Below are 13944 nucleotides of genomic sequence, written 5' to 3'. Positions count from 1 at the left end.
AGAAATATTGCATTCGATCGATAAGAAACTACTTCTTTAATCATACTCATTATACACAAATTATACTATTCCCTATTCAGGAAAAAGTTTCCCAACTCAATCTTAATAGCCAGTCTGTTTCCATTCGTACGGACTTTCAACATTCACGTTTATTACCGACAGAACTCCAGCGATCGTTTGAGAATGCGGTTTTTATCGGTTCGTATATACAGTGTATCTTACTTACTCGCAATAAAATTTTAGCGATAGAGATAAATGCTTACGTAGGGGCATATTAGTGATATCTAGAAGAGTTCGTTTAGTTCTATTTTAAACGTCGAAACGAAATATTCTTATCCAGGCCGAACATTTTCGTTATCACGTTACGTTCGAACGTGTATCCCACGTACCATTACACCATTTTCACGCATAACGATCTGACTCAACAGTAATTTTCGAAACATGTACTTACTTACTTCCTCTTGTCTACGCAGTAGTAGACAAAGGAAGAACGGTCTACTCGGTCTACTGTGTAAGTTGGAAAAATCGGAGTACGAACAAGTCTTCGCGCCCTTGAGCTTCATTCACGCGCGATTAGTTAAATCCTGTTACTCGCTTCGACGATGTGTTAACCCCTAACATTACGGACGAATAACATCGCTCTCTATGGTCATGAGAGTACATGTTAGCTTATAAGCCTGCTTGTAATTGGATTATGGACGGTGGTAGTACACTCCATTGCAAAAGTACAAGAATTGTGAAAAGAAAAGAACAACAAGGAACGGAAAAATTAAATAAGTAAATAAATCATAGCAATAGGATTGAAAATTCATTCAAAAAAATCGATTAGGTCAAACTGATTAGATCGGCCGATAAAAAGAAAAGAATTTTTCTTAATGAATATCTCTCTTTGAGAGATACTCGTGAGATAAGTTAACCGGGATGATCTCTAATCAGTGTCTCGTTCTCCCTCGTAAATTCTTCTTGAACGAGGCTGTAATTAGGGTTGTGTTAATCGTGGAAAGGCCAAGCTTAGGACGACCATGAGAAAGGAAATGGAGACGGCGACACGGAGGACGAAGAAGACGACGATGGTGCTGAAGGGTGCTTCGCAACGGTACTTTGCTCAACGAAAGGGCGCGTGTTGCAAAGCGATTCTAACCCTTCGCGTAACACGCTTCGTCGAACTTGTATCGATATGAGCATACTCGTGTCTCCGCACGTAGAATGCGGTGTTTCGTAGAATGCGACTTTCGAATCTTCCTAAGCCCACTTTGCTTCGAGAACGATCATGAGTTTCCTCTCTTTTCTCTCGGCCGTACAATGTCGGATTGGCGTCGTTCCAACTTTAATACCGGGAGCTGAACTTTTGGCATTACATGTTTGTACTCCCACGCGCTCCGTTACTATCGCGGTAAACCGTCCTCCTTTCAAAGCTAAATTATTTAAAACGTAAACCTCGCAAGCTGGTTCTCGTTAAGCTTTTATAACTTTCCTCGACTTTCAATCTCATTTAAAAGGACTCCTTTAAACAAAAAGACGCTATAGGAATTTCGAATTAAAATTTAAATGACAAAGTTATGATTATAGATACTTTTGATAAAGCACGAAAATCGTATTGTTAAAGCTTATAGAAAAATCGTACGTGCGTGATAAGAAATAATAAATTCGAAGACCAATCGAAAATCTTCATTGAAATTAGTTTTGTGCTGTAATAATAGATCCTTTTTTGTAGATTTAACGAAGCTAAACGTGCATAAGCGAAACGGTATGAATGCGGAACGGCTTTCGATATTGAGTTTAAAGCCCGAACGAGTTTTGCTGCCGACTGGCACTAATGTACGATCATTGTACTCGAACCGAAGCCAAAAGACTGCCACGTGTGCACCCTTCGTCAAACGCGACGCTTCGAAAACTGACTCACGAAGTTTACACCCTGTAGTCTGGGAGGTTTTAAAAGAAGGAGGAGAGAATAGTTTGCATACGTAATAAAGCAAGATGGCAAAGGGTGGTCTCGAGCCACGTAGAAAAATATTACTTCGGTAGTACGCACGATGCGTAATCCGTGCTTATCGTTCGAATCTTTCTTCCCTTTGTAACGTACAATGATTTCATTTACATACAGGATGTCCCATTTTAATCGATCTTATTTAAATAACACTTTATATTTTTACTCGAGATATAAAAAATAAAAATGAATTAGTCTCAAATATTTTTTTTTTTTTTTTTTTTAGATATTATTAATAATTTAATTATAGGTCACGCGATCCGATTAAAAAAGAACATCCTGTATAACATTGTTCCCAGGTCGATCGCGATATAGAAATCAGTAAAATATGACTACATGTCCCCCGATCTAGGATATTCGAAAAGTATTTGTTATCGAATGCTGGATTAGCAACGAGTTTACTTTGGCTCCGCCTTTCGGAACTATTATTACAACATTATTCTTCATTCGGTCGAGGGTTTATCGACGTGGCGCGCACGTTCGTGTGCCTATAAGATATGAAGTTAATATCATAAAGTAGAAGGTAGAAACCAGAGGATGTGTATACCTACATCTATATACGTAGTAACGTCATAGAAAAGAGGACGGTGGTCCCTTGTCAAAATATTAGCTTAGGAACGACCCACGCAATGATTTAAGATATGTGTTCCACACAGGTATCTTTCCGCTTTGGTCAGGACACCTTTCGCTTCGAGGATATTACATCGATCTCGTGTACGTATGCAAGCACAATGATATAAGTGTTCGTTTTAAGCGTAGCAGGAATGTAGATCGATATATTTTCTCCTCATCGTAAAGGAATTCGGTAGGCGGTCCGACGTGGGTATTAAATTCCATCGGGATTAGAATTTTCTATGAGTTCGATGTTTTGCTCGATCGTTGCCTTTGAACATCATTAATTAAGACGTAAATTCATTTAATCATTTTAATAATAAGATCGTAATTCGATCAGAGATATTATAATAAAGAAAAAAAAAAAAGTGAAATTTCGTCGTTTTTATTATTCGCAATAATTCTACATTAAATTGTGTAGAAAATTCGTCCTCTCTGGTGTCATCTCTCACGAGTTGGTATCAACGTATCTTGCGTATAATGCGTCCATTGTCAAGAGAATATGTGGGTGAACGCGTAAGCCCCGCAAATACTTGCGTACTTGTACCAACGTGGATGATGCACCTGTGCAAATATTTTTGTGCGACAATGCATCAGCGTTGCTGATGTCGCCATTTGATGCGAGAGTCGCAACATCGGCAGAAACGGAATCACGAGTCTTCCCTTCTATCTCTTCGTGATCGCACTATATCTACATATATGTATATAGCTGTGTACATACATATATACATACGTATCTACATACACGAGACGTATGAATGAGAAAACGGCAAAGGGGTGAACGGGTATAGTTCCAAACGATTTACACGCGTCCTGTTGTTATCCAAAACAAGGGAGTAACTTCCCCGACGTTCCCATTAAACATCATCGGTTCCGAAATCAAATTATTTTCCGTGTATTGTACGTCTCATATTTTCTCTACTAACGAATCGATTCGTTATACATACGTAGATATTATTTATCGCGCACCATTTAATCAATAGTATATCGTCAAAAAAGACAATCTTTTTTATTTTTGTCCGTTTCGATTTAAATCGTATGAGATAAGTTACTCCGAAATCCACTCCTACCACCACACTCGATGCGAGTAAAAGCTCCGACAGAATCGATTCGAACGAGTTCGAATCGGATATGAACTCGACGTGTAAAGACGACGAAGAATGTGGTTCTTCGCCGTAAAAGGATATGCATCTGGTATGAACGTCAAACCTGTCACGTCGGTGGTACATACATGCATGCACTTACGACCTTTCCAATACAACAGGTATTATATCGTTCTCTATACGCTTTTGTTATTTTCTCGGTAGATAGGTGCGTCCACTTCTCGAAATAATCCGAAATGATCGTAGTTGTACGATGCAGTTATCGTATTCCACAGTTTGTTCTCTCTGGCATCGTGCGGGATGCAACGATGCGAAGGCGCGCGGAACTCGTAATTGGAGAACGCGTACGATAAATTCGAAACGCGTGACCCGCATAACACGCGTAGTTTCATTTCCCGTTTGCGGATGAAGCGACGATTATAAATTGAAATGGTCCGTTAGCTAGGAAGTTGCGAATTTCTATCCGATCGAGAAAAGATCCGTATCGATCGATCGATCCCTCCTTCCATTTCTCTCTATCATGATTTCAAGCGAAAGTTTCTCTATTAGAAATTTCAAACTATAAGAATTCTCCATCGTAGAAAAGAATTATTTAATTATTAGAAATTGATTCTTACGTCTTTATAATAAATAGTTCAGATAATAATCGACGTTATACCGTAACGAGAATATATCAAATATATCCTCGATCGATTCGTTGAAATATCGTCCAACGAGTATTTCGATCGCACAGTTGAAAGAAATTTTCGAATAGCTCGAAAAGTGCTCACGTTCTTTGTTGAAGAGAATAATTGTGTTTGACGGGAAGCAATGGAATTAATTTGACGGAAACAGCGAAACGAGCGAAGCGTACCAGGGAATAAAGAGGAAAGGGCGATGGCGCCGTATTTTCTTACCGGAATTCGTCAAAGTCACGAATGACATCAGTGTTCCAACAAGCACGGAAAGAGGAGAGGTAACGGGTGAAATCGTCGTCGTTGTTGTCGTCGTTGCCGCCGCCGCGTGTCGAGGCACTTCAATTGAACTCACTTGAGAGTTAAAGCGTGCGAGCCGGCTTCCTCGTAAACTGCATCGTCCATCTTTCGTAGCACTTCGGGCGCGATTCTTAAGTGATCGTTACGCGAGAGACGCGAGTTCGGTGCGAACGAGCAAACGAGCGTATCTCGAAATAGAAAGCAGAAGGAGCTCTTGAGGACTCGAGGAGGGCTATGAGAGGCGGGGCAAGTTAGGATTTTATGGATTTAAATTGGCCAAAGGGCGAGACGCCGTATCCAATTGGCGTGAATGTTCGACCATCGTAAACTTTTGAAAAATCATTTTGGTCATAGGTATCTATAGATATGCACCATTGTCAGGATAAAACGATACTTTGGAAATATTGTCGATAACGATAATTATTATTTACAAAATCCTTTTTATATTCTTGTCAAATGAAATAAATAAATTTTAGCTTTTGATATTTATAAAGAGAAAACGAATATACATCGACGATATCATCATTTATCATTTCGTTATGTACGAAAGGTCTAACGAGTCGTGAAACTAATTAGCATCGTTTTCTTTCCGTTGCAGCAAAAATGTGTGAAAGCACGAGCGTTGTACGACAACATAGCCGAAGCACCAGACGAGTTGGCTTTTCGAAAAGGTGATGTTCTGACCGTATTGGAGCAAAACACGGCGGGTCTCGAAGGCTGGTGGCTGTGTGTTCTGCGAGGAAGACAGGTAACGGATAAAACTTTCCTCTTTACCTTCTAATTTTCTCATATACCTACGCTTTATCAGTTTGTATTCTTCCGATGGATGGTAGGTTTAAAGAAGAAAAAGAGTATTCTTCAAAGGAAGAATGATCTCTCTGTCTTCCTTATGTTCTGTTCCCTTTCTTTCTTTCTCTTCCTCTTACTAATCATCGCCATTGATACGTTCGTCATAAATCATCGGTCCACTCGCTGTACAATTAGCAGTATGGCTTTTCAACGAGAGTCCTTAAATTACTGCAATCTTTCACGCCGTTATATTCCACGGTGTGTCGTTGAAACGATCGTTACCGCGTTGTACTTCTGACATCTTTCAACGCGTCAAGCGCGTTTACGTAACACCGAAGCTTCCGCGTTTTTCGCATTAGCCGACTCTGTACGTTCTATTGGAGTTTAATGGACGTCTTGCGTTCATACTTATATACATATGCGCGTCTAATTGTAAGTATCCGTCATAGATATTTCATATGCTTCTATAGAGACATTACTTGAAATTTCTTCATGCGAGATTGAGACACACGGGTAGGTATACCGACGATGGTATATCTTTGTTCAAGATCTAAAGTCGATAGAAGGAATATATCGTATGTAGCCCTCTGTACACACACACACACACACACATAAGCCATTGTGCTCATCTTCTTTTACGTTCGACATCTGTTCGTGACATTTCTACGGTGTAGCACGACCTAGGGTAACCTCGTTACAAGAGCTTATCATCCAGGGCACGGACTTTCCTGAAACGAGCTGGCATCTGTCAAAATGTTCCTCCTATCGTGTTCTTCATCTATAACCTGCGACCATGTACATATATACGTACATACAACGTAGTTTCGATGCCTTCGTAATTGGAAGTGTCGATAGGTAAGGAAGGGTCCTAGTAAGGGTGGCGAAGAAAAGAGAGACGCATCAAGCTTATACGAGAAAATTGCTTGCCTTCTTGTTACGCCTGGGAGCAGCTGTTACTCTGGAAAATTTTAATAGATCTACCCTCCTCTCGCGTTTTTGCCTCCTCCTTTCTTCCTCGCCCTCGAGCTATCTCGCTATTTTCGATGATCTCGCTACCATTTTCCCCACATCCTCTATCGTGATTTCATCTTGAAGATTGCGGTAAACGAGTTATGCGAAGACGATGGTAGTAGTTAATTTAGAAATACTATAACACCAAGAATTTCATCGAATTTCCTTCGATATGTATCGTCGAAACGAAAGGTATCCGATTGATTTCGTTAAATTGTCGTATCAAATTAATGATTATTCAAATGATTTTCAACGGCGGATTATTAGAAGACGTATAATTACAATTTCTATTTATTTCTCCCTGTTTTCAGCGTTGAACGTGTTCGTGCTTGTGCAACGATTTCGTTAAATATAATTACTTTTCAAGCTCCAGTTCCTGTCGATAGCAGTATTTCCAATTTTCGATATTACAAGTCTGAAAAATACTCGTTGTTAGCATGAAATCGATTCGTTCCGTAAAGACGCCAGATGCATCGGATATATACACAAGGTTTCTCAGAATTTCTATTCTTACCCACTGTAATTCAATATTTTTGCTATCGTTTAATATTCATCGCTTTAATACTCGTTTCTTCTCTATGAGAAGTCTTTGAAACCAAGCAGGTTCTTTCTTTTATACACGTCCGTCAGGCACTAGAGCAAACAAGTGAGTTGAACGAGTCTTCAAGTTATCTCGGCTCGAGAAACAAAGCGGCGTACCAAATTTATAGTTCCTTCTTCTTCTATACTTCTTCTCCTTCTTCTTTTTTCTTTTTTACATTCTTTTCTTACTACAAGTTTAGATAGTAAAAATAGATAGAAAAGTAAATTTCCTACATTGCAGCCAATTTCGAAAACTGACCTGACTTTATTTTCAATTCGAATTCAACAATTGCGTGTATCAAAAGGGCTTATAAATTAGATAGAAAGGACTACCGTAAGTCCTAGTTACATAGATCCCTTTGTGTCCTTTGGAACGTCGATATAAACCAATACATACATACATACGTATGGTCCTTGTGTCCCTTTGGAACAACGACAAGAATTGGCTTGGAAAGACGACACTGCACGGCGAGAAGGGTCCTCCGTTTATTTTCGGTTCGATTTCGTAGAATTAGGAGAGTTTCGTGAATACACGAACGTCTAATTGGGGTGCGTTTCGTTTCTCGAAGTTCCTCACCAGCTATTAGAAGTCGAAGGAGGGCTTTCGACGGACCGAGAGCGTTTCAGGAATATTCCAGTGCGCTTTGAAGTGGTTCGAGCTCGTGACTTGTTGTCGAAATACCAACGTGTCTTAAACCGAGATTACCTTTTGCACTAAAACCGTTCTATCTCTAATAACTCTACATGTTGAACTAATAAAATAATTGAACGATCAAAAACGATTGAAAAGAATTATATTTGTCTTGACAATTCGTTATTATATTTCTTTTTATAGGGAATCTGTCCAGGAAATCGATTAAGAATTCTGGCTGGACAATATGATACTGGAGGTTGTTTGATCGGTAGCAGAGCTGATTTGAATATTTCTGAAGACGGTCTACAGAGGCACGGAAAACGCCGCAGCTGGCACGTACAACCAAATAGGGTAAGTTTTTTTTTTCTTTTATATATATATATATATATATATATATATATATATATATATAAGACTTTGATAATAATTCTTACGATCTTTTTTACGATCGTTAATCAAATTTCAAGGGAGAATCCTCGCAGCAGGATGTGGAGTCACGTTCCGATTAAAAGTAAACACTTTTGAAAGAGCGTCGTGAATTTTAAAGAGAGATCATCGCTGATGTCATAAATTTAATTACGATACCTTTCCACGTATATTTTGATATCACCGTGAAATTTTATTCTTTGAAACGCGACATGATAGAAGAGGCACTCTCACGAAACGAACTATCATCGTACAAAATCGTGCGTTTAAATGAAACCACAACGAAACGAAAGCACGCGCTCTAGCAATGGCGACAGCTGGGCTTCTCGTATTAATTCATTTTCTATTTGAAGAGGCTCGATTTGACAATGGTGGCCATGGGTTACGTCTATTGTTCTTGTCGCGTAGAAAGTCCCTTTCGATTTTCTATTCTCCCCTCAGCCTACCTAAGCACATCGACGAAAGGGGAGCTGTCAAAATCAGCTGACTAGCAATTGGTCGATCCGTCTCACTCTCATTCTCTCTCTCTCTCTCTCTCTCTTTCTCTTTCCCTTGTTCAAATCATACGCAATACATATACCGTCTGCCTTTGGCATCGTTCGACATCTGCCATGGACATCAGTTTCTAACGAAAGCGAACTCCATCGAGCGATCGATTATCGTTCCACCCCCGTTTCTCCCATCATAGAGTAAATTACACTCGAAATAATTAGCTTGGTAAACTCGCAAAGCGTACGTTAATTGCCATCCATGATGATTAAAGATTATCGGAAGTCGAGTGGTAAATTGGACGTCATACCTTATATACCGACATCCGTTCGCGATAAAATTAAACAAAGCGAGAAGATGTTCTTCGAATTTTTCGTTTTCGGTCAAACTTCCGGCTGTAAGAAAATTTCGCAAAGTCCGTTATTCTAAGATCTCTACTTATATATATCCACTTATTTATATATATGTAACGCAACAAATTCTTTGTTATAAATTCGTAATTTATCGAACGAATTTCGAAGGAACTTTGAAAGCGGAGAAAGTCAATTAAGAACGACCGGTCGAGATTAAGAAAGGCGAGTCGAATTCATTAAAGAACGTCTCGTGTATTTATCGTCTTACAACGACGAAAGAAACGAAATTCGGATCGTCCTTGCAACATGTCGAACTCTTCGACGCAGGTTGAAATAAATCGACAACGGCTCGAATTACGCAACGACCGTAATTCGCCATGCGAAGGAAGAAACGATCTCTTCGAGAAAGCTCTGTCTCTCTCTCTCTCTTTCTCTCTCTCTCTCTCTCTCTTTCTCTCTATCTCTTGGTGCAGATTGTAACTCGCCTTTCCTTTCTTCTTTTTCTTCCTGTTAGGTAGTCGCGCGAGCCGGTGCGTATTTTGGTACGAATGGGAGGAGGAACGAGAAGGAGGAGGTAAAAGGAAGCTTCTCGGTTTCTTGCACTCGGCATTTTCTCGAGCTCTTCTTGTTTCAACGACGAGTCCGTCCTGTTTTTTGCTCGAGTCTTCGCGACCGCGTACGTTTCGTCTCTCCTCTCGTTGATGACGGGAATACGACGGGTGGACGAAGAGAAAACACGAGTTGTGAGAGTCCTCGTTCTTCCTTTTCTTCGACGAAAGGTCAACGTTACGGCGAACCAATTCCATCTGAATCTTTTTCAAAGTCGCTACGTCATGACGACGACGACGACGACAACGACGACGAACGTATACGCAGGTGCCATGGAACGAATCGAAACAAACGGTAACAGATGTTTAAATGAGAGAAACGCGAAACATACGTTTCCGTGCGTAACGTATCTCTTTACGTAATGAGTGAGCTACATTAGCAATACACGCACGCACGCGTACAAATATATATATATATATATATACAATACATATATACATACGTATACATAGCGATTGAACCGTTATCGTCACAAAAACAGAATTTTTAGACGCAGGTTAAAGTCTGTCGAATATTTTTCTCGTCGATTCTTTTTCTTACGCACATACAGCGAGAAAGAAAGAGAAAGAGATAGAGAGAGAGAGAGAGAGAGAGAGAGAGAAAGAGCATGTATCACGAAACGATTTACGAGAAGTCGATTCCACAGGATACCCTAGAAGGAGTCCTCCTTGTCCTGTTCCACGTACAAAGATCACCGGTGCCCTTATATGTCGCGAGTCCAGACAATGTCCACCTCTTCGTTGCTCCTTTCTCTTTCTCTCTCTCTTTCTATGTGTGCATATATGCATATGCGTACGTGTGTGAGTGTGTGTCTTTCTGTATTTACCTCTCTCTCTGCTCTGCTCTGCTCTCTCTCTCTCTCTCTCTCTTTCTCATCACACATACAAACGTACGTCGGTCGGTCTTCTTTTCTCTTTTTCCGCGCGAGAACGCGGCGTCGGAGCGGGATCAGAGCGGAGAAACACCCGCACACGTTCCAGTCGTACGTGGCGCACAAAGTGGGGTCCCTGGAGTCATCTCGATGGAATGTGCGGGGCGGTTCAACTCAAAGAAGGGCGGGCGTGTTTCATCGCTTGTGCATATCCACGTTTGCCTCTTCTCTCTCTTTCTCTCTCTCTCTCTCTCTCTCTCTCTCTCTCTCTCTCTCTCTCTCTCTCTCTCTCTCTCCATTACTTTCTCTTCGTCATTGTCTCTAGCTTCTGCGAATCTTCATCTGCTCTGACCAACGACGTATTAAATTAGAGACGAATGCAACACGAAAAGTTAGAATTTTCTTGGAAATTCGTCGGAAGTAACGTCATCTCTGCGAATTTCTTCGTCTACCAAAGAAATAGAAATAATCGTATTCCTTAATGACGTCATCATCGTGAAAATGGAATATCATAGAGAAGAGTATAAGGTCGTTAGCGTGTAAAAGAGTCACCCTGTAGAAGATAAGAGAAGAGACGGAGCAAGAAAAAGAAAACAGGAGCATTCTCGACGTAGGCGAAAGTAGCTTCGTGCTTCGACGATGTTAAATAGAATAACCAGATCGTACTGCAGCAGTCGCTTCCCTCGGTCAGTAACGAGCAGTAACGTAAGCTGATTTTCTACCTTGGACGCGCGGTAGCGATACGTTATGTGCTATATATAGGTACGTTGTCAAATGGCGCGAGACCACTTGAAACGTCGATAACCTGGAAAAAAAAGGACAAACTTGTCCCGATATTGGGGTATATCTGCACGTCGTTGCATAAATTAACGGTACTCTCGCTTTTCCGGACTTTGAGTAACGTTCGGTGAAACATTCGTATGACTTATGATTTAAAAACGTCGAGTTTTAGCTAATTAAATTGAAAGGAATTAATAATATTAAAGCTGAAACGCGAGACGATTAAACGCGTTACACGGTATTATTATCTTTAGGATCGATAAACGTGTTTTCGATGAAAATTTTACGCTTTGCAGCGTCCATGTTCGATAATGTTTCAATGTACGAAGGGAGAGAGAAAATATCACATCGAGATGCGTCTCTCGATGGTTGGGAAACGAGAAAAGAGATGCCCACCATCCGGTCTAGGCTTAACCGAGGGGAATATCCGCGATTAATTCGAGAGGAACGCGCGTTGCGTTCCAACATGACAGGGGGACGTCGACGGTAGATATTGCGAAGTACGACACTGGCTGACAGCATGAAATCGCAAAAATCTTCTCCAACGTGACCGATATCCTCCGGTGTCGCGAGATAAATGTGTGGTGTCTATGTAAGTATACATCTACATGTAGATGGATGCGTGCGCGTGCTCGCGCGTTCAACGAGCTCAGCCCGGGGCGAAGGATTCTTAAAACCGTCACTGTCGGCGGCAGGCGAACTGCCACTCCACCGGCTGAAAATGGCATGGAAAAAGGAAGAACGTGTCATGGCGTAGCAAGACGAAGCATGGAGTCGAGGCCAGAAGAGACGAGAAGAAAAGAGAAGAGAAACGAAAAAGAGAAATAGAGAGAGAGAAAGATTCGAACGAGACGCCGGCCAGCCGAGTCTCTGGGCGTGGGCCGAGTAGTCTCTTTAACGGCACGGTATCAATGAACTGCGAAACTCGTTCGCGTGGGATTATCTACGCGCGTCAAGAGTAGTAGTAGTAGTAGTAGTAGTAGTAGTAGTAGTAGTAGTAGTAATAGTAGTAGTAATAGCGAGTCAATCCTTAGAATCGTCCATCGAATGGATCGATGAGATAAATCGTTTACCTCGGTGTGAACGCGAGGGATCGATGGAACCTCGAATATCTAGATGGATGATAAAAGAAAAAGGAAGAGCAAAAGAGCCATCAATTATTAGCGACGGTTCTTTGGGAACTTTATTTCTCTGATATACCACCTATTGCCTACTCTCTAAATTACTTATCGAGACAACTCTCAATTCCCTCACCGAATTACTTTTTCCGCGGCAATGATCAAAGTGTCGAGAGGCTGAAGTTTATTTCGCGTCGCGAAAACTTGCCAAAGATAAGACATTTTCGTCGAGAGGAAACATAGTACTTCCTTCCTCTTTCTATTTGTTTCGAAGCTATCTCATATATACGAAACAGCGTCAACGCTATTTAATTTATTTATCGATTTCGAGGATCGACAAGTTTTATATTCTTATATATTTTCGAACGAAAGAACATAAACGATAAAAGCGATGGTTATGTTGGTAAGGTGCGAATGCGTAAAGAACTACAAATTCGACGATTCGTCCTGGTACATTGTGACCAACAATCCTTTCAGTTGGCGTTGCTCTCCCGAGGAAAGAAAAATCCTTATCGTTGCCTGAGACAAGCCGAAGGTCCTGCCTGCGTAGGAGGTGGAGTACCTCCTTTCGCGTTTCCATGGAAACCGTCTCTCTCTCTCTTTCTCTCTATCTATCTCCTCTCTTTCTCCCTTTCCCTTTCCCTTCCATCCTCTCCCTCTCTTTCTCTCTCTATCTCGCGCGCATCCGTGGGGTAATACGCCTTTCACAGTTAGCGTCGCGACGCTGGTATCGACCGACGCGCTACCCCCACCTCTTCACCAACCAACCATCCCCTTTTCTCTCTCTCTCTCTCTCTCTCTCTTTCTTTCTTTATTTTACTCCACCTCTTCTCCCTGGTTGTACTACGTACTCACTCGTTATTATAGTACTACCTACTACTATTCGATTCATACGAACAAGGAATAGTAGAATCGCGTGCGACTTTAATTCAGAAAACAGAGAGTAGCTATTGTACTTTCGCTCTTATTTCTTCTCTCCGGCTTTCTATATTTTTTTATTTCTCGTTTTGTCAATGGTCAGCCGTTTCTGCCCCATTGGCTAAAACGTTGTAATTTTGGGATAGCTCACGAGTTAATTACTAGGTAGCACGGTATAGGAGATAATAACGATATCCGTTGATGAAGGTATGGGTGGATTGGATGGAAGGGTAAGAGAGAGAAAGAGAGAGGGAGAGAAGGATGAGGAGGAGAGGAAGAGTAAAATACTTGGAGTTCGAAGGGCAAGAACACAGCTCTTAACCATTAATTTATCGAACGATAATAATTTAAAGGAAAATTATACAGATCTAATATCGTCCGATGGCTAATCGATCGAAACGAGCGATAAACTCGAAGTACTTAGCAGAAAGTGTAACTTCGTTCTCTTCCATTAAAACGTATCTTGTCTATTGGATTCATAACCGCTCATACATTTATGTATCACTATGTAAATTCAACTTAACAGAGAGACTCGACCTTCTCGCGAATGACGTCTGGATTGTCACGAAAGAAACAGAGATTATCTTCGGCGAGAGAGAAAGGAAAGAGTTTGTGATTGAATCGATGGTATTAATTAGCGTGCGCGCATCGAATTCGCACGTAACGCGTTAGAAATTGGCCGTGTCAC

At 41.0% G+C, this 13944-nt stretch overlaps 1 protein-coding gene across 1 annotated transcript in view; it reads left to right on the top strand.

The window, feature by feature from the left end:
- Positions 1-13944, top strand: part of LOC122637986 (breast cancer anti-estrogen resistance protein 1) — a 45558-nt gene that overhangs the window by 24069 nt on the left and 7545 nt on the right. The window contains exons 2-3 of the mRNA XM_043830577.1: positions 5275-5424; positions 7894-8043. Coding sequence (XP_043686512.1) covers positions 5275-5424; positions 7894-8043 — 300 coding nt within the window. The remainder of the gene's footprint in view (positions 1-5274; positions 5425-7893; positions 8044-13944) is intronic.

The sequence above is a fragment of the Vespula pensylvanica genome, chromosome 2, assembly GCF_014466175.1.
Source record: "Vespula pensylvanica isolate Volc-1 chromosome 2, ASM1446617v1, whole genome shotgun sequence".
NCBI classification, from domain to species: Eukaryota; Metazoa; Arthropoda; class Insecta; order Hymenoptera; family Vespidae; genus Vespula; species Vespula pensylvanica.
Note: the sequence above shows the minus strand (reverse complement) of the source record. Positions and strands in the feature narration are given on the sequence as shown.